The sequence below is a fragment of the Oncorhynchus clarkii genome, chromosome 32, assembly GCF_045791955.1.
Source record: "Oncorhynchus clarkii lewisi isolate Uvic-CL-2024 chromosome 32, UVic_Ocla_1.0, whole genome shotgun sequence".
NCBI lineage: Eukaryota > Metazoa > Chordata > Actinopteri > Salmoniformes > Salmonidae > Oncorhynchus > Oncorhynchus clarkii.
Window position 1 is genome coordinate 32,399,116 of NC_092178.1, and position 26,282 is coordinate 32,425,397.

Genomic DNA, 26,282 nt, shown 5'->3' on the forward strand with positions numbered 1-26,282 from the left:
TGTAGCACCACCTGAGCATTTAGACTCCACTCCCCTTCCGCTGGGCCATTTCTTGAAAGCATGTCCGCTGCCCGCAGTGACACTTAGCGGGTCGGAGCCCACAGTAAGAGCTCCAGAGCCATTTTGTGGGGGTGCCGTCATCTCAGTCCCCCCTGTTGATTGATATAAGCCACTACTGTGGTCTTGTCTGATCTGACCAGGGCATGCTTCCACTCCATGCAGGGCAGGAACTGTTGGAGTGCCAGGCGAACTGCCCTGAGCTCCAGCACATTGATGTGCTCGCCACTCCACTGGGGGCTCCTGCGTCTGCTCGCTGCCATGCCTGTGAACACTGCCCCCCAACCCGCTAGCGAGGCATCGGTGCACACTAGCTCCCTGCGGTGGACTCTGTTTAGTGTCACACCCTCCAACAGAAAGGAGTGAGTACTATTTCAACAGAGTCCTCCCTTACACATGCATTCTTTGAATTCGTAAGCCAGTCCTTTAAAAGCAAACCGGATTTACTTCCAGTGATATTGATGAACAGGAACATGGAAGTACGCATCCTTCAGGTTGAGTGTGGTGAACCATTAGCCACTCAAGATTGCTTGCAACGCCTGTGCTGGCGTGAGCATTTTGAACTTGAGCTCCTTTAAACATTTGTTGAGGCCGCTTAGGTCCAGGATCGGCCGAAAGCTGCCGTCCTTTTTCGGAACTGAAAGATGTGGAGTAAAACCCACTTAGCCGTCCTAGCGGCTCTACCTTCCTGATTTGCGTCCTTGTTCATGATCGAGGCTATCTCCAGCCGGAGTGCCTCCTTCCTCACCCCATCTTCCGTAAAATGCCAGTTCCCATTTTCCTGCCCCTGTTGTCTCGGCTTTGGGAGGAGGGGAACCAAGACGTTGCTGGAGCATCCTCGAGACATTCCATCCCCTGCCTTCCAGCTCCTTCAAAGTGGCGGCAGTTGGGCGCACAGTTGCCAAGAACTCCTGCAAAGTCTCTGTCTTTGAGCAGTTTTGTAGTCTGCTGTATGATGTTGCCAATCCTTGGCCCAAAGGTGGAACCTGGCATGAAGGGGAACTCCAATAATGTTTTCTGAACTGGCAGTGGCTGTTTAGACTGCCAGCCAAAGATGGTGGTGTGAAGTCACCACTGAAGTCAAATTCTTGCCGTTGGCATGTGTCAAGTCTGTCTGGAGCATAATGAGTAGCCTTGACACCTCTGTGGCCTCCTTAAGAAGCTTGTGACCACCCCCTGGGAGGCATAACATGATGAAGAGGGTGCTGAAAATGCTTTGCAGCCATTTATTGCTTACTCTTTCAGGTCCTGGTTTGAGGCGATGCACCTTGCCAATGATCTCCTTGTCAGGGAAGATCATGGCAGCCACTATGTCATCGATCACAGGATGGTGTTCTAGCCCCAAGGAATCTGCATCCCTTAGGTTAGTCCACGGCCTGGTCTGGTTGTCGAAACAGAAGCGCCCTCCAATCTTATTCCTGTATTCGCGGAGAGCAAAAGCGAACTTGGGGCAGATGGGGATAAGGAGCTGCTCAGATGGTGCTTCTTCCAGCTTGATATCAAGGGTGTTAGCCACTCTACCTGAAAGCTCCCATGTTTCTTCCTTCACCACCGGAGGTGCCTCCGTAACAGCGCTCCCAGCTACAGATGGCGCTGTGAACTGGGTCGATCCCTGATCTGCTTGGAACACTGAAGCACTGTCACCCAACTCGTCTCCAGGGTGGAGAGGTTTGTCGCCATCATCCCATCGTAAAGCGTCCACTTCCTCCCGCAGACTTTGCACCTTACGTTCAAGGCAGATCAACTCCTCAGCCATACTGAGTTTGCTGGTGGTGGGGGGGCGGCCAATAGGGTGCTTCTGCGACTAAGCATTAACCGAGAAGGGGGGAATACGGTCATCAGATGGGGAGGACTGGACTGTACATCTCCTCCAGGCGCGCTAAGCGCATGCGTTCTCCAAGGGCGGCGCAGACCTGTCTACTATTGGGTTCACCATCTGCTCTCTGTGGGTGTTCGAGCTAGCTGCTCCAAGCTATTGAATAGCTGTGGGTATACTTCTGCGCTTATACACTCTAACATAGAGTTCCTACCAAGCAAATCCTATCTGGAATGAGCCGCGAAAAGGAAGAGGTGGGAGTAGTGTGGCTGCAGTTATTTAACCTCACTAGGGTACGTGGGACGCTTACGCTCCCATTTACGCAATAAATGTTTGTTTTGTTCGATAAAGTCCCTGTTTATATCCCAAAACCTCTGTTTTGTTCGCCCGTTTTGTTCAGTAATCCACAGGCTCAAACGCAGTCACAACAGGCAAACTAAAAATCCAATTAGTATCCGTAAAGTTCGTAGAAACATTTCAAACTATGTTTATAATCAATCCTCAGGTTGTTTTTAGCCTAAATAAACGTTAATATTTCAACCGGACAATAACGTCGTCAATATAAAAGGTAAACAAGAAAGGTGTGCTCTCGGTCGCGCGCATGAAACATCTCTGGGACACTGTAGGGTCCACTCGTTCAGAGTGGTCTTACTCTCTCATTTTTTAGAATACAAGCCTGAAACAATTTCTAAAGACTGTTGACATCTAGTGGAAGCCATAGGAAGTGCAATTTGAGTCCTGGATACTTTATTTTGAGCCCTGTCAATGGATACTGTAATGGCAATCAATAGAAAACTACAAACATAAAAAAAATCCCACTTCCTGGATGGATTTTTCTCAGGTTTTCGCCTACCAAATCAGTTCTGTTATACTCACAAACATTATTGTAACAGTTCTGGGAACTTTAGTGTTTTCGATCCAAATCTACCAATTATATGCATATCCTAGCTTCTGGGCCTGAGTAGTAGGCAGTTTACTTTGGGCACGCTTTTCATCCGGAAGTGAAAATAGTGCCCCCTACCCTAGTGAAGTTAAGGGAGTCCGTCACAGCACTACCCGGTACATGGGACTAATCTGAAATTCTTACTCGTAATGTATCCTGCCGAGCAGAAGGATACTTTATTGTAGTGATCCAATATAGTGCTTCATAACCACATGCGGTAGTGCAGTTCTTAATTGGGATAATGTCTATTGATCGGAGATGAGTGGCCCAGTTAACCCGACTTTGACCTCTCCACTACCCCACAGCTGAACAAGCCTGTCACTGACTCAGTGCTGACGGAGTTGACGGAGACCCAGCCTTTCAGTAACGTCTACTACGAGACCAGCGGAGAGCCTGTCACGGTAAGGGGACATCCCCCAAACTCTAGGTCGTGATCATTAGGTCACACCAGAAAACAAAAATGAATGTTTCTTGTTGTATTTAAGTCCAGGTAGTTACTCCATGTTTTAGTCTGTTGTCTGCCATTGGATGCCTAATGAACACAATCCTGGACTCTCTCCTTTTTCACATAGTGCTGCTTAAAGTCATTGATTTACTACCTGTAGGCTACTTTATATTGACATGTCCTTTACACCTGTCCTTTACAACTTGCTGCTTTCTAGACTCTACAATCAGTCTCAATCTACTTTATCGTCAGATCACTCACCCCTTTTAACTATATTATAACATTCTCTCTCCACGGTACCTCAACAGCTTGACTATTTAGAAAAAATTGAGCCTATTGTGAAACTATTGCGAAATGCATGGTCCAGGAGTGGATTTTGCCTACCATATCACATCTTGAGAGTTGTTGTTGCTGGTTCAACCGAGGATCTGTTGATGTTACAGGATCTGGATGCGTGCGACGATGACGATGATAACACCGTTGGCGGTGGGGCTGCTAATGGCGGCGGCCCTGCTGTCCTGGAGGACTCGATACAGTATGCTGATGTCGACGACACGCTAAATGACGAAGCCCTGCCGCCGTACTCTGACGCGGACGATCACCATGTCGACGAGCCGCCGTCGGCCACTGTGGCCCGCGGAGAAAGCTTTGTGTCGGCAGCCATGTATGTTTAGCAGGTGACGTTTAGGTCTCCATAATGACACAACAACAACACCGTGCCTCTACTCGGTTACATTGAACAGCACAGAGTCCGAGCAAGGCTCTGGAAAGATCGGCACAACTCCAGCCTCCCGATGTGGTCAAATCCTAAATGCAGTGTTTCCTACTGTTGTGATTCGGGCAAGGTAATATCACTGGAAACATCGTTCAAAAAATCACCAGAAAATATCACCCGAAACTGGTTGTTTGAAAGTTGCAATGTTACACCGTCCAGTAAGCATCCTCAGACCAAAATGCCATTTTATGGCAGTATGAACAAAATGAGGTTGTCACTGTTTCATAACATTGCAACATGACTCACGTTTTGGGTTCAGTCTAAATTGCAAGAGCTGGTAATACTGCATTATTAGGGTAACGAAATGTGACATCTTGGTTTACAGCAAAGCACACAATGCACACACAATTATCAATGCGCTCGTAATTCCCCCCCCCACAGGAAAGATTACTGCTTACATTTAAGTCAAATTAAGTTCAAATTATAAGGATTGTATTTTCAGAGTGTCAAAATACACGGCCTGTGTTGGAGAATACTGCCATTAGTACCATTTTATGTAGATGAAGTGGTTAATATGCTCTCTAATATATGCTGTATATTTTACACATAGCAAAATATGTATTTTAATATTTTATATTTTAGTCTTATTCTAAAGCCTTTTATGTACTGAAACACAAATGTGCAAAACATCATCGATGAACAATTATGTGAGACCGTGTCATGTTGGTCAACGATGTCAAGGTGAACCAAATTATCAATGAACACTGTAAATAATATTATATTGATGCTTAATATATTGCCGGTTAAATGTGTGCACAAAAAATAACTAGTGTAGTTGGTTCCAGAGCCTCTATGTATAGGGGTGTCAGTTTCCGTGTGAAATTGAAAGAAAAAAAAACTGTACATTTTACTTTAACGGGTATTGAAGTTAATGAATATAAAAACGGTTTTGTGGATTTTAGTCCTTATAACTCTGCATGGCATGATCGTGGCTCGTTTCAAAACAGTTGGCTCACTTTTCCCAAGGCTACTTGCAGACACCAGGCTTTATACTTTTTCAATGTTGTCGATGTCTTTGCAGTCCTCCATTGTATCGTCTACTTCAGGCACAACACATCGATGTAGAGCAGCGGGGTGGTTTAGGCCGTACAGAAGGCGCACAGCACGACTTGAGATATCTTTTGGCTGATACATAAGTCAGTCAGCATACGACTTACGTTCTTTCCACAGAGTGCTTACTGCAGGGTGCAATAAACAGAAAGTTGAGTCGAACTCTTGCTGAGTAATGGGAACACATCATTGGTTCTGCGTGTTCCAAAGAGCTTGAGTCGCAAAATTCCACGAAGGCGTTGATCTGTCAGTGTCACCTCGACAGACACCGAGAGAAGCAAGCCTGTACTAAGTACATTAACTTGTTAGATAAAGACACAAAGAAAAAGACAGAAACATGAACAAAAAGCACATGTACTAATGTAGATATGTATGTAAATAAATAGATGCTATAGACACTAATGATTGATAGACAGATATAGAAAAATAGATGGCTAAACGTAGACGGACGGGGTAGACCGACAGATATACGGACACATGGAGAAATGGATCACAGTAACTGCCTACCCCACTGTTCTATACTCCATCACAGTCAGTGCATTACTTAAATATTATCGTTTTTTTTTTATGTGACAATCACTTTGAAAGCAACTGTCATTGGCTTTTGGTGGTGATTTGGTCTCTATGGTTTCTTTTGAAGGGAATGTCTGCATGCTGCATGGAACTATGGGTAGCTCAACTTCTTCTCTGTGCAAAAAGAGTCACGCTGCCATTTTGAAAACATATGGCTGTGGGCGGCGGGCTCGCATAAAGTGCTGCAGTATCAGACAATCACATCTGTATTTTATAGCCCTTACACAGGTCAGAGTTCAAAGGGAAATTAATTGTTCATTGTTTGGTTTTATAAACTGTGATTCCATTTATTTCATTTTTTTTGTGTATTTTATGTATTTCATATTGTCATCAAATATATTATACTGTTTTGTGTATTGCCTATAAAGAAAAAGACTCAAAATTGAAGATATGTTGATATATTGAGCTTAAAAAAGACAATCATTGGGACCCCTGGGTTTGTTATTATCAAAGACCAATGAGTCAGCAGTCTGTTTAGTTTAGTTCTGTTGTTTTATGCTCAAGGCATCTGCTAACTACTTCTCGCTGCAGCAGGAGATGCTGTGTGTGTTTGCCAATAAATTAGCCTCCTCCCCAATAGGTTTGATGCCAAAAATACAAACCGTGAAGGTTAGCGATAACACTCATCTGAATCCGGTCTTTTTCCTTCTCTGCTTGTTTGGTTATCTCACATTCGTTGTTGCTTTTTTTTTCATCACCAAGCCAGACGTGCCTTCGTTACTTTATTTTTAGCTTGTTCATTTACACATTTGTTTCTCTTAGAAAATAAAGACGAGATTAAAAAGAAACATGGGGTAACCTCTGATTGTGGAAAGCCAAACACTTGATATTGTGATTTATTTCTTTTTCTTTCTTTCCCTTTAACTGTTTTTTTGTTTTCTGAAGCTTTTTGGGAAACGTATTATATGTTTACGGATCATTGTCTTGTTCAATAAAATGTCAACTGAAGGCCCTGAACTCGCTGTATTCTCTTAAACTTATGAGTCACAATGACCTCCAGGCTTGAGCCCTTTAAGGCTCCTAAATGACCAACCAACATCAATCAATCAATCAATCGAATGTATTTATAAAGCCCTTCTTACATCAGCTGATGTCACAAAGTGCTGTAATTAAACCCAGCCTAAAACCCCAAACAGCAAGCAATGCAGGTGTAGAAGCACGGTGGCTAGGAAAAACTCCCTAGAAAAGCCAGAACCTAGGAAGAAACCTAGAGAGGAACCAGGCTATGAGGGGTGGCCAGTCCTCTTCTGGCTGTGCCGGGTGGAGATTATAATGGAACATGGCCAAGATGTTCAAATGTTCATAAATGACCAGCAGGGTCAAATAATATTAATCACAGTAGTTGTCGAGGGAGCAACAAGTCAGCACCTCAGGAGTGAATGTCAGTTGGCTTTTCATAGTCGATCATTCGGAGTATCTCTACCGCTCCTGCTGTCACTAGAGAGTTGAAAACAGCAGGTCTGGGACAGGTAGCACGTCCGGTGAATAGGTCAGGGTTCCATAGCCATAGGCAGAACAGCTGAAACAGGAGCAGCAGCACAGCCAAGTGGACTGGGGACAGCAAGGAGTCATCAGGCCAGGTAGTTCTGAGGCATGGTCCTAGGGATCAGGTCCTCCGAGAGAGAGAAAGAGAATTAGAGAGAGCATACTTAAACTCACACAGGACACCGGATAAGACAGGAGAAATACTCCAGATATAACAGACTGACCCTAGCCCACAGACACAAACTACTGCAGGCTGAGACAGGAGGGGTCGGGAGACACTGTGGCCCTATCCGACGATACCCCCGGACAGGGCCAAACAGGCAGGATATAACCCCACCCACTTTGCCAAAGCACAGCCCCCATACCTCTGGAGGGATATCTTCAACCACCAACTTAACATGTGCTATTGACAGCATTACATCCTGTGGCACTATAATGTCCAGTGGTAACTTACACTGATTGCCCTTCGTTGCCCTGGACATGTATGTGCCTGTTTCCATTCTATGTCCAGCACCCAAGTGATATAGCCTAGCCTGAGATCTAGCGCCACCCATTTGTTAACCTCTGTCTTAATTAGTGATATACCTGCGCATCTGACGAGATGCATTCAGAGTGCAGAGATTGCCCCATGTTAAGAGTAATTAGCTCAAGTAAAGGAAAATAACATGTTTGAATGGATTGTGATGGAAGATTATTAAATGTTACTAGCAGCAGCTACTCTTCCTGGGGTCCACACAAAACATGAAACAGAATTACATAATACAGAATGACATAATACAGAACATCATTAGACAAGAACAGCTCAAGGACATAACTACATACAATGGGCTTTTCCTGGTTAAATAAAGGTTAAATAAATACTAGGTAGAAAGTGAAAGAGGGACAGAAGGAGAATGGAAGATGGCGTCCTCTGCTGGTTCACACTTGGATCAGCACCACAGATAACATTTTGTAAGCTCCTTTCATCTTTAGCTCATTAATGAAACCGCTCACGACTTTCAAAATTTGATTCCCTGTCTTGCCTAAATTACTCCTAGTTTTGACGAAGAGTTTAATTAGTCTGCTGACACCAGTTAATCAATGCTATCATGACTGAGGATACCACAGGAGGTTGGTGGCACCTTAATTGGGGAGAACGGGCTCGTGGTAATGGCTGGAGCGGATTCAGTGGAATGGTATCAAACACGTGGAAGAGAAATGAACATTCAATTCTCTGGCAACAGCTCTGGTGGACATTCCTGTAATCAGCATGTCAATTGCTCCCTCAAAACTTGAGACGTCTGCGGCATTGTTTTGTGTGAGACAACTGCACATGTTAGAGTGGCCTTTTATTGTCCACAGCATAAGGTGGACTAATCATGCTGTTTAATCAGCTTGTTGATATGCCACACCTGTAAAGTGGATGGACTATCTTGGCAAAGGAGAAATGCTCCCTAACAGGCATGTAAACAAATTTGTGCCCAACATTTTAGAAAAATATGCTTTTTGTGCGTGTGGGGACATTTCTGCAAACTTTTATTTTATCTCATGAAATATGCCAGCAACACTTCACATGTTGCATTTATATTTTTGTTCAATATATTTCTGCTTTCAGTAATCTGATGAAATGTGATCATTTTCAGCTAGTACAATGTCCAAAATATCAGCCCCCAGTGCACGATTCAAAGCGGCAGCCACTGTCACAGTTTATTTTACTCTCGCCATGGCAAATTACAGTATATCTGAGGGTTACGTGTGTAAACAGATCCTCTGGAGGCTCAAGCACAGACAAATTCAGGAGGATTTAGCCGGTAAAAGTGTTAGGCATCGCTAGGCATGCTGCTTGTGGAAATTGTTGTCATTTTTGAGCTGCCTTAGGCAGGCATGCATTCACGTGTTGAAATGCATAAACACATCAATCACAGTCATTCCCGCAGGGGGTGGTCGGGTAAACAAAGAACTAGTAACAAACCTCTACACGATGGCCTTTAAACAGATTAGTAAGCGTTAAAGGTGCAGTCTGTCAGCCTTGTTTTGGTCGACAGGTGAGGGTTGAGGCTGGGGAAAATGTAACCACTCCAACGCATCTGCAAATTCATAGACGGCCGCTCTTGCTGCAAGAACTAAGAGCCCATGACATCCTCATAATAATTGTAAACCTACTTTAAAGCTAGAAATGGTTTACAAAGGCAGTTTACAATGGATTAAAACAATGTTTGGGACTTGATAGAAGACAGCTGTGCTAAGCTCACGAGGCAGCGTAGCCTAGTGGTTAGACGATGGCCGAAAGATTGCATGATCGAATCCCTGAGTTGACAAGGTACAAAATCTGTTGTTCTGCCCCTGAACAAGGCAGTTAATCCACTGTTCCTAGGCCATCATTGAAAATAAGGATTTCTCTTGTCTAGTTAAATAAAGGTAAAAAAAATGTTTTTAAAATGTACAAATTATATTTGACAATCAAAGGGTAATTAATTAAAATAATGGATAACAGCTATACATATCACAGATTGTAGATTTGAATGAGAAGGGAACCAATAGGCAGCTAATGCTACATCATATCCCTTGTGGTGGAGATGAAGAAGAAAGTGTCTGACATCAAAGCACCACCAATTATGGTTAGAGCGCTTAGTGATGGAGATTAAATATATTCTCCCAAGTACTACCAGTGGATGTATCAGTAAGTAGGCCATGAGTCAAACAACGCCTCTTCCTTCTCTGATCCACAGGTCAACAAGTTGACAACAAAGTTGACAACTACGATCAAACTTATTCCTGCAGATTAAAAAAAAAAAATGCTTTGCTTTGGGCTTTAGCTTACTGCTATTCCAGATCATAGTTGTGCCTGGTCTTCCTTTTACCTTAACATCCGCCTTCCATTAAACTTCACACATTATATATAAAATAATGCATTGATTTGGTAATTAGGGGATTAAACCACTGTCTGAAATGGTTTGTCTGGTGTGTTGAAGTGATATATGGGGGCAAAATGTTATTCATTTGATATTCTCACTGTTAATATTTTTCAGTCAAATCGTTCTTGTTTGTGACACCAAATAAACTCTTCGTTAACATATTTTGGCATGACATTTAAAAAAAAATGCTAAAAGGGAGACAATGATTGATCGTTTTTGGTATGGAAATTGCAATATTAGCTATTTGTGGCAGTGGTTAATTTAACTAAAACAAAGATTTCTGTCTTTCCTTGTCCATAGCTCTCAAGGTACGGAAAGTATTCAGACCCCTTGACTTTTTCAATTTTTTGTTACGTTAGAGCCTTATTCTGAAATGTATTTCATATTTTTTCCCTCATCAATCTACACACAATACCCCATAATGACAAAGCGATAACAGGCTTAAAAAAATAAAAAACAGAAATACCTCATTTACATAAGTATTCAGACCCTTTGCTATGAGACTCGAAATTGAATTCAGGTGCATCCTGTTTCCATTGATCATCCTTGAGATGTTTCTACAACTTGATTGGAGTTCACCTGTAGTAAATTAAATTGATTGGACATGATTTGGAAAGGCACACACCTGTCTATATAAGGTCCCACAGTTGACAGTGCATATCTGAGCAAAAACCAAGCCATGAGGTCGAAATAATTGTCCGTAGAGCTCCAAGACAGGATGGTGTGGAGGCACAGATCTGGGGAAGGGTAACCAAAACATTTCTGCAGCATTGAAGGTCCCCAAGAACACAGTGGCCTCCATCATTCTTAAATGGAAGAAGTTTGGAACTACCAAAACACTTCCTTGGTCAGGGCCTTGATCTCGAGACTTATTGGGTACAGAGATCCTTGATCAGGGAGGTGACCAAGAACCCAATGGTCACTCTGACAGAGCTCTAGAGTTCCTCTGTGGAGATGGGAGAACCTTCCAGAAGGACAACCATCTCAGGCCTGAATGCCAAGCGTCGCGTCTGGAGGAAACCTGGCACCATCCCTACGGTGAAGCATCGTGGTGGTGGCAGCATGCTGTGGGGATGTTGCAGAATGGGACAAACTCCCCAAATACAGGTGTGCCAAGCTTGTGGCGTCCTACCCAAGAAGACTCGAGGCTGTACACCCCAAAGGTGGTTCAACAAAGTACTGAGTAATGGGTCTGAATGCTTATGTAAATGTGATCCTTTTATACTTTTAATAAATTTGCTAAAATTTCTAAAAAACTGTTTTTGCTTTGTCATTATTGGGTATTGTGTGTAGATTGATGAGGGGAATAAACAATTTAATAAATTTTAGAATAAGGCTGTAATGTAACAAAATGTGGAAAAAGTCAAGGGGTCTGAATACTTTCCAAATTCACCGTATACATAAGTACTTTTGCTGCACCATCCTTTTAATAAATACAACTTTTTAAATGATTTGTATTTTTTTACAAATACATGTAATCTTATAATGACTTTTCCATTATACTGAATTCCAGATCAGAGGAGAAACGTGTTACCCAGACAGGTCACCAGGGGGAGCAGTTAAGTTGCAGTGATCAGCACAATGTTGGGCGCATATAAACCGTTAACCATTAAGAGGGTGGTGACTGGTTCATCTTCATACCTCATTCTGTAAATGAAAATGTCTGTATGGAAACAACTGAAGGTCATACAAGGCCGAAAAGCTTTTATTTCAAGACTGTCAAACACTCTTAAGAATCATTCTGGTGATTCACAGCGTACTGAGCTATGAGAGGTCCAGGGTTCAAATCCAGATGAAATAGTAGTTTCTTGCAGAAAAACAAATGTCTACAATGTGTTATTGCACTATTGGTACACTGTGTTCTGTGGGGAGAAAAGCTGAGACTGGCCCACCATCTCAAGGGATTAACTACTGGCATTAAATCAGAGTTACCTTGACATTTGTATATTGCTTGTGCAGTGGGAACTAAGGGGCTTCACTCCCCCCCCCTCTCTCTCTCCCTGTCTCTCTCTCTCTCTTTCTCTGCCTCTCTGTCTCTGTCTCTCCCAGATTTATGGAATTCTTTATGTGGTCTATTTCAAAGGGTATATTCAATATTGGTGCACAATTTCTACTTAAAATATCAAAGAGTACTTATTTTGTGGACCCAGTTGTACTAATTATGAGCAAATTAACACAACTGATACTTGATCAGTGCTAACTACCTGCTGAGCCCCTTGGGTCTCTCACCTAAATCAGCCATTTTAACTGCCTAACACAATCCCAGAATTATCTCTCTCTGTCTCTCTCTCTTAATTGAACCAGGTGTCTGTCTCTCCCTCTCTTGCCCACCAGTTCCTCTTTCCATTAATTCCCTGGTGCCCAATGTGGGGCAGAAACGGCGATTGCGATCCCCAATGGACACAGCCCAGCAACAGGCTGGCCCATAACATCCAATCAGAGCGCTTGGTGGCTCTGACTCACCTCCAATGGGAGCGGTGGTCCTGATTTCAGCCTGTGAAGGTGAATGCTCAGAGGTGTGATCGTTCACCTCCTTGGTCCATCTAGCCGACTGAGCTGAGCTCACCGGGACTGGGCCTCATGCCTTAACATCGCATTGAACGTACCAAATGACACTTGTCTGGTAAAATGCCACTCTTCTTTGAGTAACCTATTCTGTGGTGACAATATCCCAGGTGGAGAGAGAAGAGAGAGCGAGAGAGAGGAGAGATGCTGGATAGTGTGACTAAAGCCATTCCCACAAACCCACTTGCGACCTACATGCGAACCACTCCACCGAACTATTCTACCACCAAACACTTCTTCCCGCTCCTCGCTCATCTACATATCAGCTCTGCTGCTCATCAACCATTTTCTGTCATCCAGAATGACGTCCCTAATTTCCCTCGGCTTCCATTTCCTTCCATTTTCAATTGTAAGGGTTTAAGCAATAGTTATGGAATGTTGCATCTAACATTCAGTCTACAGTAATAGTTTACAATCGTGGACAAGACACTTCTTTGTCACCCCATGGTAAACGGATGTGAGGAGACTATCTTCTTGTTCGTACCCGTGTGTGTGTTTCTGATGTGGGGCCTGCTGCCTGCAACTTTGCCAAGCTTTGTGTACCAGCGTTACTAACCCTGAAGTCAGTGCCAGTAAACCCACGTCACGTGACCCCGCAAGACAAGGTGTGGTTGCCAAGCAACCGCCATCCCTCGCCCCTTCCCAGTACATGGGCGGATGGATCCCAGTACATGGCGGGATGGAGTGATGGGGGTGGGGGTGAGACAGAGGTGTATTTATAGAAGCAACATGGCAATAGAGAGGGAATTATGTGTTGATGCTAAAAGGAAACTCACCATCTATCTCTTTTCCTTTATCCCACTCATTCCGTTTCATTCATAGGTTGGAGAAAGGAGAGAGGGGGTGAGAAGGGAGGAAAGAGTGATGAGCACAGAAATCCGACAATAACAATGATCGTGTGAAGGTAACAGTACCACAGAAATCCGACAATGACAATGAACATGTGAACGTAACATTACCACAGAAATCCGACAATAACAATGAACGTGTGAACGTAACATTACCACAGAAATCCGACAATAACAATGAACGTGTGAAGGGTAACATTACCACGGAAATCCGACAATAACAATGATTGTGTGAACGTAACATTACCACAGAAATCAGACAATAACAATGAACGTGTGAACGTAACATTACCACAGAAATCCGACAATAACAATGAACGTGTGAAGGGTAACATTACCACGGAAATCCGACAATAACAATGATTGTGTGAACGTAACATTACCACAGAAATCAGACAATGACAATGAACGTGTGAACGTAACATTACCACAGAAATCCGACAATGACAATGAACGTGTGAACGTAACAGTACCACAGAAATCCGACAATAACAATGAACGTGTGAACGTACCATTACCACAGAAATCCGACAATAACAATGATCGTGTGAACGTAACATTACCACAGAAATCCGACAATAACAATGAACGTGTGAACGTAACATTACCACAGAAATCCGACAATAACAATGATCGTGTGAACGTAACATTACCACAGAAATCCGACAATAACAATGATCGTGTGAACGTAACATTACCACAGAAATCCGACAATAACAATGAACGTGTGAACGTAACATTACCACAGAAATCGCAAAGTAGCACAATTCTGAAAGGTATGGCAGAGGTGTTTTCCCATTAAAGGTCCTGTCATATAGTGTGATTTGCACCACGGCTCTTGGTTCCTCTACTGTTAAATTAATTCTGTGAGAGGAAACCATTTTAGATAGGGTTTTAAAATGAAGTGCCAGAGGGTACAAATGCGTATCCTGTTGTAATTAGAGCTGGTCTTATCTGGTATGGGAGTAATAGATTGATAGTGCGGCTCTGCAAGCTGAGCTGGGTTGTCAGGGTGATTGACTGGTGCTTGTCACCCATTTCTCTGCTTAAGCTGGACCCATCGGGCTACAGTGAAACATGCAAAGTACAGTCCTCGGTAGTGCTATGTGTTAAAGATATACCATGGAAGTTAATTGTTGGCACATTTTGGCTTGAAGGTTTGCTGTGTGGTTTATATGCATAATCCATGTCTTATCTCATGAAAACACACAAATCCTTAAGCATGGGTGGAGCGACGTGTGCCTTTTTCTCTCCAATGAGGACAATTTTGCCCGGACAATATTTCTGTCCATTTAGAGGACCCCTTTAAGCTCTAGAGCATCCCCAAAGGCAAAAGTACAGTATTGCCTCTAAAACAGTTTCCCAAACGACAGTGGAAGGTTAATCCTTGATCGTGACAGGAGATTGGGTCGTGGCTACCGATATTGGCGTTCTTGATTCGGTCGGTGGCAGGAAGATTCCAGAAGCTTTTGATGGGTCAGAGCACAAAGCATTTTGCGAACCACAGTGTGACAAATGTCACCACAATGAAAATAGACAGGGCCATCATCATGGATGGAATGACAAACTCGCAACAGAGGAAGTCAAACCCTGTGTGTGGATATACTTGACAAAAAAAAGGGCGACGCATAACAGGGATGGCACAAAAAATGAGAGATAGATATGTTGAAGAAAGACAAGTCTGAAAGACTGTAGACTGATATAGGCAGACTCTTATAAACAAGAATCACACCCCATAGTAGGGAGACCTACTTCACACAGGAGACAGACAGACAGTTAGACACACACTATCAATACCCTGATAACGCCCTTACACAAGACAAATCTCCAAACATTGTTTTCCAAGTACAGCTAGTGTTTCTTCCCCATTAGCTCAGGGAGCCATGGTTCATCTCAAGGTTTTGACCCAACAACACTCCGCTGCTCGCTCCAATGGAGCTCCACATTGACGGATGGGTGTCTTCCTGAGGAAGGTCGTCCCATGTCTTCACGAAACGTGTCCCTGAGCGCATGAAATACATATTTTTTTAGAGCAGGAGAGACAGGAGAGTGTGATTTTGATATTCTTGTAAAAACAATACCAAGTTGATGATTTTATCCCCACTACAGAATCTGAAGAGTGCGTTGGTGTTTTTTTTGTGGTACTTTCTACTGTACCTTTTTATTGACGTTCTAGTACATGATCCCGACTGGTGCAGCGGTCTAAGGCACTGCATGTGGCATCACTACAGACCCTGGTTCAATCCCGGGCTCTATCACAACCGGCTGTGATCAGGAGTCCTATAGGGTGGCGCACAATTGGCTCAGCGCTGTTAGGGGTGGGATTGTCCGGGGTAGGCCGTCATTGTAAAATAAGAATTTATTCTGAACTGCCTGGCTTGCCTTGTTAAATAAAGGTACAATTTTAAAAAATGATGTATTTGTTATTTCAGGGTATTGCATCTTTTAGATACCCTGAAAGGGCTTATAATGGGCTTATAAGACACTAGATATTCAACACGTACAGAATAGTTCTAGCTCTATTATACAGTGTGAACACTATCTCCTGGTGTCTCTGTCACTCCCCATGGTGAGTGTTATGCAACATTGTCATGGAGGCAGGCGAGGCTTTCAAGAGAGTGGAAGATAATGGAGAGGGGGGGGGGATGGATCGAGGAGAGAGGGAGTGGCAGGGGGAGACCATAGCTGTTAGCTGTCACACTTTCCAGCTGCATCCCACTTGTCCTTTCTTATCTATATTTATCTCTCTCTCCCTCCTAATCTCTCTCTCTCTTTCTAACTCCATCATCCATCACTGGCTCCCTGGTCTCTCTCATTCTCACACATCCTGCCTTTCTCCTCTCCATCAATGTAGTTGGCAAGGATGACCCTCATCACAGGAGACCCTCGGCGATTGGCTGATGCTGCCAACTGGGCCTTAAAGAGACTGTGATGCTCTTTTATTAGATGGCGGACATGTGGAATTGTGTTGGGATCCTCAGAATCAAGGTTCTCAATGGCTACAAGGTTCGGGGGCAGCTCCTCACTGTCAGAACCTGATTCCTGACTTTCATACTCAGACTCATAGTCAGAATTTTAAAAAATCTCTTGAATTTCCACATCTGTGAGTTGTCTCCTTTTGAAAGACATTGCTAATGCTACAGCTTAGCTCACTAGCTACATACATGAACAACAACACTGAATGGCTCAGAGTGGGAGTGAGAGGTTATGTGATTGACTGCCGGCACTCGCCACTTGTATCAATAAATCACTGTCAGAAAGTGTTTTGTGTGGTAATTATTTATATATTTACTGTTTTATTCACGTTTTCAATTAGGATGACAATTCTTGCATAGATTGTAATGGGCACAATATTATGTGTTTAAAATACTTTTTTGAAGGTTGTACTGATTATGAGCTAAGCTAATTCCAGCTGTGGAATTGTTTGTTGCCATACAATGCATTTTGGGTTTCACGTAAGCATCTGTTGGACCAAAGATGTTATAACAAAATGAGGTGAGTAAGGGTTCACTCATTTTTTAGGTCTTGCGGAAATGAATGGTGGGATGTGAACGATGGTAGATGACACCCTCCTTTGAACATGCTATAAACAGATCAAGCTCATCTTGTCTCCTCTTATTATCTTTGGTTTCTGTGAGAGAAGAAATCCTGGCAGGGCGAAGAAACTACCCATCATTGGATTACTTTTGATTTCTAGAGAGTGTTTTACTCAATTATTTCGATCAATGGTGAGCTCACCCGTGATATTATAGATAGTCATTTCTATTAGCTAATTCATATTGTAGTTGGCAGCATACCTCAATCTTTCCTCAGTTAGCACTAGGACAAATGTAGGCTACATTTTTCCAGTTTGGATGATTGTGTTATATACTTCTGTCAAAGTCTGAATATTGCATCCAAAAATAAAGTGCTCACATTCTGGACATAACTTTGTAAGGACTGTGTTAGTGCAAAATGTTTCTGAAAAAAGTCTGGCCAGCTGGCCGTTCTAAATAATCGTTCTAAATAATCGTTCTAAATAAGCGTTCTAAATAATCGTTCTAAATAATCGTTCTAAATAAGCGTATCTAAATAAGCGTTCTAAATAATCGTTCTAAATAAGCGTTCTAAATAAGCGTTCTAAATAAGCGTTCTAAATAATCGTTCTAAATAAGCGTATCTAAATAAGCGTTCTAAATAATCGTTCTAAATAAGCATTCTAAATAATCGTTCTAAATAAGCGTTCTAAATAATCGTTCTAAATAAGCATTCTAAATAATCGTTCTAAATAAGCGTTCTAATCTCACCGGTTTGATTGTACGCTCACAGGGACCACTGTAGAATGATCACACCCATGTGTTGGTACGTGTGAAAAGGTTAAGTGTCCACAGACCATTTCAACTGCTTGGAATACAGAAATACTGTTCAATTACTCTAACTTTTGATGTCCAAGTGTCTCTCTGTGTTCCACAGTTACATTCCAACCTCGAACACTACAGAGCATAGAGGCCGCTGTTTTTATGACCGCCTTAAAGTGGCCCCCTCCCCCTCTGCGGGAGAGAGAGAGAGTGCACTGTAGAGCGGACCCACTGCAACCTGATCCTTCAGATCTTCACAGGAGAGTTATGACACTGATACTCTGCTTTGTTAGAGATGATCCAGTCACTGATGACTTTGTTTTGTACAACGCCCCTCGTGCCCCTCTTCACCACAAACAACTTCAGTGATGGCAGTCTCAGAATAAAGTATGTAGCGAACGGCAGAGCAGCGGAATAATTTAGTGTGAGTCGTCAGGCTACTTTTAACATACACAATATATACAAAAGTATGTGGACACCCCTTCAAGTTAGTAGATTCGGATAGTTCAGCCACACCTGTTGCAACCTCCATAGAAAAACATTGGCAGTAGAATGGCCTTACTGAAGAGCTCCGTGACTTTCAACGTGGCACCGTCATAGGATGCCAACTTTCCAACAAGTCAGTTTGTCAAATTTCTGCCCTGCTAGAGCTGCCCCGGTCAACTGTAAGTGCTGTTATGTGAAGTGGAAACGTCTAGGAGCAACAAAGGCTCAGCCGCGAAGTGATAAGCCACACAAGCTCACAGAACGGGACCGCCGAGCGCTGAACACTCCCTATCTAGTTCCAAACTGCCTCTGGAAGCAACGTCAACACAAGAACTGTTTGTTGGGAGCTTCAGGAAATGGGTTTCCATGGCCAAGCAGCCGCACACAAGCTTAAGATCACCATGCGCAATGCCAAGCATCGGCTGGAGTGGTGTAAAGCTCGCCGCCATTTGACTCGGAGCTGTAGAAATGCGTTCTCTGGAGTGATGAATCACTCTTCACCATCTGGCAGTCAGATGGATGAATCTGGGTTTGGCGGATGCCAGGAGAAGGCTCCCTGTCCGAATGCATAGTGCCAAATGTAAAGTTTGCTGGAGGATGAATAATGGTCTGAGGCTGTTTTTCATGGTTCGGGCAAGGTCCCTTAGTTCCAGTGAAGGGAAATGTTAACGCTACAGCATACAATGACATTCTAGACAATTCTGTGCTTCCAAGTTTGTGGCAACAGTTTGAAGAAGGCCCTTTCCTGTTTCAGCAGGACAATGCCCCTTGCACAAAGCGAGGTCCATACAAAAATGATTTGTCGAGATTGGTGTGGAAGAACTTGACTGGCCTGCACAGAGCCCCGACCTGAACCCCATAGAACACCTTTGGAATGAATTGGAACACCGACTGCGAGCCAGGCCTAGTCACCAAACATCAGTGCCAGACCTCACTAATGTGTGGCTGAATGGAAGCAAGTCCTCGCAGCAATGTTCCAACATCTAGTGGAAAGCGTTCCCAGAAGAGTGGAGGTTGTTATAGCAGCAAAGGGGGACCAACTCCATATTAATGCCCATGATCTTGGAATGAGATGTTTGATGAGGTGTTTTTTTTTAATGTAAACTTTATTTAACTGGGCAAGTCAGTTGAGAACATATTCTTGTTTATAATGACAGCCTAACAGGGAACAGTGGGTTAATTTTTACCTTGTCAGCTGGGGATTTGATTCTGAAACTTTTCGGTTACTGGCCCAACGCTCCAACCTTTAGGCTACCTGCTGGTAGCAGGTGGCCACATACGTTTGTTAAAACCTCTTACTTCTACCCCCTCCTTTTTCGAACATTCTGTTAAAAATCGCGCAACTTTTCAGCGTCCTGCTACTCATGCCAGGAATATAGTATATGCATATGATTAGTATGTGTGGATAGAAAACACTCTGAAGTTTCTAAAACTGGTTAAATCACGGCTGTGACTATAACAGATCGTGTGTTTCATTGAAAAACGCAAGAAAAACTGCCCTCTGAAAGCTAAAAATAATTTCCATAAGTCACTTTCATGGGTTGTTAAAAGAGGACAACATTTAATATCGACCTGCATGCAATTCATACAAATTCCACACGATGTCGCCATTTTCGTCATTTTCAATTGAATTTTTTGTTGGAAAATCCAACTATCTGGCTTCCGTTTCTTCCAGTCTCCACCAGGACGCTGTAAATGTGGACATTGGCAGCCATTGATTTGCAGACGAGGAGCTATTGAATATACATCGCCCTGTAATCATTTTGATAGATTATAAACGTTTACTAATACCTAAAGTTGGATTACAAAAGGATTTCGAAGTGTTTTGTGAAAGTTTATCGTCGACTTTTTTAATTTTAAAAAATGACGCAGCGTTTAAAAACAATGTTTTTTTCTGAATGACACAGCTTCCATAGAAAGCTATTTTGGGTATATATGGACCAATTTAAACGAAAAAAAGACCCAATAGTGATGTTTATGGGGCATATAGGAGTGCCAAGAAAGAAGCTCGTCAAAGGTAATGAATGTTTTATATTTTATTTCTGCGTTTTGTGCTGCGTCGGATAAGCAGAGTCTTTGTTTACGTCGCATTCAGGCATTTTGAGGTGGTGCATGCTATCAGATAATACCTTCTCATGCTTTCGCCGAAAAGCATTTTAAAAATCTGACTTGTTGGCTAGGTTCACAACGAGTGTAGCTTTAATTCAATACCCTGCTTGTGAATTTTGATCAAGGTTTGAGTTTTAACGAGTACATTTAGCATTTAGCGTAGCGCATTTGCATTTCCAGGTGCCTACTTGAGACATATGCGTCTCAAGTAGAATCAAGAAGTTAAATGTATTCTATGTCTATAAGCTTTCTGACAAAGAGGGTGGAAGGAAAGAGAGTGAAAAGGAGACAAGAAGGTAGAGCGTTAGGGCCGTTCTTGAATTACTGTGGCATTTGGGCATGGAATTCTATTTAAATGTCTTTGGGTAGATCTTCCCATTCTAAATAAACTAATATGGTAGCTTAAAGGGCAATTCCACCACTTTACAACCTCATTTTGTATTATCTCCAGCACAATACCAGTGTCTTTGCCCGCTTTGAGGACAATACAGTGCCACTGACACGGCCCGCAACCAAAACCTGCGAACTCTCCTTCACTGCAGCCGACGTGAGGCGACGTGAGGAAAACATTTAAACGTGTCAACCCTCGCAAGGCTGCAGGCCCAGACGGCATCCCCAGCCGCGCCCTCAGAGCATGCGCAGACCAGCTGGCTGGTGTGTTTACGGACATGTTCAATCAATCCTTATCCCAGTCTGCTGTTCCCACATGCTTCAAGAGGGCCACCATTGTTCCTGTTCCCAAGAAAGTTAAGGTAACTGAGCTAAACGGCCCCGTAGCACTCACTTCCGTGATCATGAAGTGCTTTGAGAGACTAGTCAAGGACCATATCACCTCCACCCTACATGACACCCTAGACCCACTCCAAATTTCTTACCGCCCCAATAGGTCCACAGACGACGCAATCGCAACCACACTGCCCTAACCCATCTGGACAAGAGGAATACCTATGTGAGAATGCTGTTCATCGACTACAGCTCAGCATTTAACACCATAGTGCCCTCCAAGCTCGTCATCAAGCTCGAGACCCTGGGTCTCGACCCCGCCCTGTGCAACTGGGTACTGGACTTCCTGACGGGCCGCCCCCAGGTGGTGAGGGGGGAGGTAACAACATCTCCACCCCGCTGATCCTCAACACTGGGGCCCCACAAGGGTGCGTTCTGAGCCCTCTCCTGTACTCCCTGTTCACCCACGATTGCGTGGCCACGCCTCCAACTCTATCATCAAGTTTGCAGACGACACTGCAGTGGCAGGCTTGATTACCAACAACGACGAGACGGCCTACAGGGAGGAGGTGAGGGCGCTCGGAGTGTGGTGTCAGGAAAATAACCTCACACTCAACGTCAACAAAACAAAGGTAGACTTCAGGAAACAGCAGAGGGAGCACCCCCCTATCCACATCGATGGGACAGTAGTGGAGAGGGTAGTAACACATCACGGACAAACTGAATTGGTCCACCCACACAGACAGCGTGGTGAAGAAGGCGCAGCAGCGCCTCTTCAACCTCAGGAGGCTGAAGAAATTTGGCACAATACATAGCTTCAGGCTTTTATTTTGAAAAATGAGCCTGAACGTCAACATTGCGTCAGTGGTCAGCTGAAGTCTCTCAGAGTGTTTGGTGCGTAAAGGACAAATGCGGCCATTGTTTCTCTCTTTCCTACTAAGAAGCTATATTATCGAATAGATATTTGAAAAACACCTTGAGGACTGATTATAAACAACGTTTGCCATGTTTCGGTCGATATTATGGAGCTAATTAGGAATCTTTTTTGGCGTTGTAGTGACTGCAATTTCCAGTCAATTTCTCAGCCAAACATGAAGAACAAACGGAGCTATTTCGCCTACAAAAATAATATTTTTGGAAAAAAGGAACATTTGCTATATAACTGGGAGTCTCGTGAGTGAAAACATCCGAAGCTCATCAAAGGTAAACGATTTAATTTGATTGCTTTTCTGATTTTCGTGACCAGGTTGCCTGCTGCTAGCTAGTCATAATGCTATGCTAGGCTATCGATAAACTTACACAAATGTTTGTCTTGTTTTGGCTTTAAAGCATATTTTCAAAATCTGAGATGACAGGGTGATTAACAAAAGGCTAAGCTGTGTTTAAATATATTTCACTTGTGATTTCATTAATAGGAATATTTTCGAGTAATATTTATGTCCGTTGCGTTATGCTAATTAGTGTCAGTTGATGATTACGCTCCCGGACCCGGGATGGGTAGTATCTTAACATGCAGGATCGTCTGAGACCAGCCACCCAGACAGCTGATTAAACTGAGGAGTAGTTTTGTCTGTAATAAATAATCGTTTTGCCTGTTTGTGGAGAAAAACATATTATGATTTGCTGATTTTGACTCCCCAGTGAGTGGACCTGGCTCCCAAGTGGGTGGGTCTATGCCTTTCCAGGCCCACCCATGGCTGTGCCCCTGCCAGTCGTGTGACATTCATAAAATAGGGTCTAATTTATTTATTTAAATTGACTGATTTTCTTATATGACTGTAACTGAGTAAAATTGTTGAAATTGTTGTGTTTATATTTTTGATAAGTATAAATTGACTAATACAAAGTGACACTTTGGATTTAGACACACCAAATTATGTATGACATACTAAAAGGGTGTGATTAGCTAATAATTGTATTTAAATAGATCCCTACCCCGGTAACAGTTTGCCACTGGAGAGAATGCTCAAGGTCCTTGAATATCGTTGTTTATCAGTGATTATCAAGATGGTGACACCAATGATAAAACTTACTCATTATAAAAGTAACAAACATTTTGTTTTTATAGCCTTCTTTGTTTTTATTGACTTATACAATATATTAAAAACTTATTTTCGCTGTCTAGCATTCAAGATAATAGATATCTATAAATCCCCAAAACATGTCACTACACCTCTACACATCACCAGTGGGACAAGACAATTTGTTAGCCCCAGTAGTTTCTACAATGAATACAAATATATGTTTTGCAGTTTAAAGGACTTACACATGTTTTCTTATTAAATAACAGTTAAATATTTTTGTCATACATTTTTTTGTCATTTTAAAGTGATTTTAGGGACAGCATTTAACACCACATTTCAAGATTTACCCATTAGTGATTGAGCCGAGACTCATTGCAAATCATAGACCCATTTCCTGGCTGCTTAATGAAAAGTTGTTTGCGTAGTTCATCAGAAACCTCTTTGTTTACTTAGCAGTGGATACGATTACCTGCAACTTCAAATGCAGCTCATGCAAGTTAACAAAAATCATATGGTAATCATCTTCTACAAAACATCACAGGTGTCATCAGAGGCTTGATTACCTAGCAAGCTAGCTAGCCAGCGATGCAAGGTAAAACTTCCCAAATATAGCTAGATAAAGCCAGAAGAATAATATACTTGTTGAACATAGCTATAGCTACCAGTCTTGCATGTTTTCATGGTCATCATTCACTCACTGTTAAGTTTGTTCAGACTATAGATTCAGCTATCCTGCTACAGGACTTTCTGGGGCCGGGATGCGCGAACGTGACGTTTGCTTGCAACAACAACAAAACAACTCTTTACAATTGCTCTAATTATCTCTAATAATGTTCTAGACGGTATAAAAAAAAGTAATTCATTAAGAAAATTGAAAACGGTCAATTACTGCAGTATTACATACAATACAAATCAAAACTGAGTGGCCAATGAAGAAAGAAATCTAAGTCTACATCATCTCCTCTACAGTCTTGTGGTCACTTAGTGTTTTAGTCATTACATTTTAGCACACTCTTATCCAGAGCGACTAGCAGGCACAATTAGGGTTAAGTATCTTGCTCAAGGGCACATCAACAGAATTTTCGCTTAGTCGGCTCAGGGATTCAAACCAGCAACCTGTTGGTTACTGGCTCAAGGCTCTTAATCACTAGGCTACCTGCCACCCCATTACAGAACCCGAAACTAAGGTAACTCAACCTCTCCTGAAACTGAGCCGAATAGACTACACTGGAAAGGTGCCCATGAATCTCCTGGACCAAACTCAACTGCCCAGTTGGAGGAAGAGTCTATTACAGCTCAAGTCAAGTGTGAGAATCGAATGCTGGAATGTCAGAACATTACACCAGACAGGTAAGCTGTCACAACTAGCCAGAGAGATGACAAGTCTGTGAAAGCAGACGGAAACCCAAACGAAGAAAACCCACACACACGGAGTTGGACTATATCTGTCAAAAGATGCAGCAAAGAGCCTCATTGAGTGGGAGCCAATATCTGCAAGAGTCATCACAGCCAGATTTATATCTAAAGGGTGGAACATTACAAGCATACAGTGGGCATGCTCCAACCAACTCAGCTGACTTTGAAGAGAAAGACGCCTACCATCAACAGCTACAGGCAGTAATTAAAAAAGCACCAAAGCGACATGAATGCAAACATCGGAAAAGACCATGACAACTGGAAAGGCACAATGTGGAGAAAGGGGGTCTAGGACAGATGAACGAGAATGGTCTTCTGTTCGCAGACTTCTGTGCTCTCGACGAGCTGGCAATCGGAGGATGTCTTTCCCACACAAACCCAACAGGAGCCGAAGCCACCCCCATCAGAGACAAATGAGGGAAACCTTCTTAGCAAAGAATCCCAACAACTGTAGCGCACACTTTGAGGAAATCCTAAACAGGCCTCCACCTGACTTAAGCCCAGACATTGTGGAAGCAACAGAAGACCTAAACATCAACTGTAGTTGGATATCTGAGGAGGAGATCAAGCAAGCCACCAAAAAGCTGAAGCGCTCCATGGTACCAGGAAATGACCAGGCAAGTACCAACATGGAAGACAGGTTTGATTATTACAATCCCCAAGAAAGGCAACATCAGTGAGTGCAAGTACTAGAGAGTAATCATGCTCCTCTCAATCCCTAGCAAAATCTTATTTCAGATAATCTTGGATAGGATTCTAGATACACTCAACAAGAGGCTCAGAGAGGAACAAGCTGGCTTTATGAAAGACTACTCATGTACAGACCACATTGCAACACTCAGGATAATCTGTGAAAAGTGCACTGAACGACAGACACCATTTCACATCAACATTGTAGACCTCGAAAAAGCTTTCGATAATCTAGACAGAAATAGTCTATGGAACTATGACACTATGGCGTCCCTCAAAAATATGTAAATCTGTGAATCTGATCAGGAGTATGTATGAAGGGCTCACTGGCCAGGTCATCTCCAACAGAAAACGTTTAGACTCACTTCACATCAAAACTAGAGTACGCCAAAGCTGCTTACTATCCCTTCTGCTTTTATTTTTAACCCCCTTTTCTCCCTCAGTTTCGATCTTGTCTCATCACTGCAACTCCCCAACTGTCATGGTTTCTCCTGGCACCAGAGGGCGGCAGAGACCGTCCTAGAGACTATTATTGGACTCGGGTGTGTCTTATTATTTCACGATTGTGTCCCTGTTAAAAGAGGTGTGTTTTCTGTCGCTCTTTGCAGAAGCTGGAGTTGTTTGCGGCGTGCGTTACGTTCCTGACTGAGTTTTCAAGACTTAGTGAGTTTGTTTTTTTAAGTGTACTGTGATCCTCCGGCTACCGTATCTCAGTCAAGTATTATGTTTATCCTTACCCACTGATTCCTCGTCTGGTCTCTTCTCTGCACCTGAGTCCAACCTCACCACGTCACACCAACGGGCTTTGGAGAGGCGAAGGTCGAGTTATGTGCCCTCCGAAACATGACCTGCCAAACCACGCTTATTAACCCGTGTGTTGGAGGAAACACTGTTCAACTGACGACCGAAGTCAGCCTGCAGGCATCCAGCCCACCAAAAGCAGCGCGATAAGCCAAGTAAAGCCCCCCCAGCCAAACCCTCCCCTAACCCAGTTGACGCTGAGTCAATTGTGCGCCGCCCTATGGAACTCCCGGTCAGAGCTGGAT

General features: G+C 43.1%; 1 protein-coding gene across 1 annotated transcript in view; it reads left to right on the forward strand.

Moving 5' to 3' along the window:
- LOC139392233 (poliovirus receptor-like) overlaps window positions 1–6,607 on the forward strand; it is an 80,356-nt gene extending 73,749 nt beyond the window's left edge. The window contains exons 9-10 of the mRNA XM_071140072.1: window positions 3,122–3,217; window positions 3,705–6,607. Coding sequence (XP_070996173.1) covers window positions 3,122–3,217; window positions 3,705–3,935 — 327 coding nt within the window. The 3' untranslated portion in view covers window positions 3,936–6,607. The remainder of the gene's footprint in view (window positions 1–3,121; window positions 3,218–3,704) is intronic.
- Window positions 6,608–26,282: the final 19,675 nt, after the last annotated feature.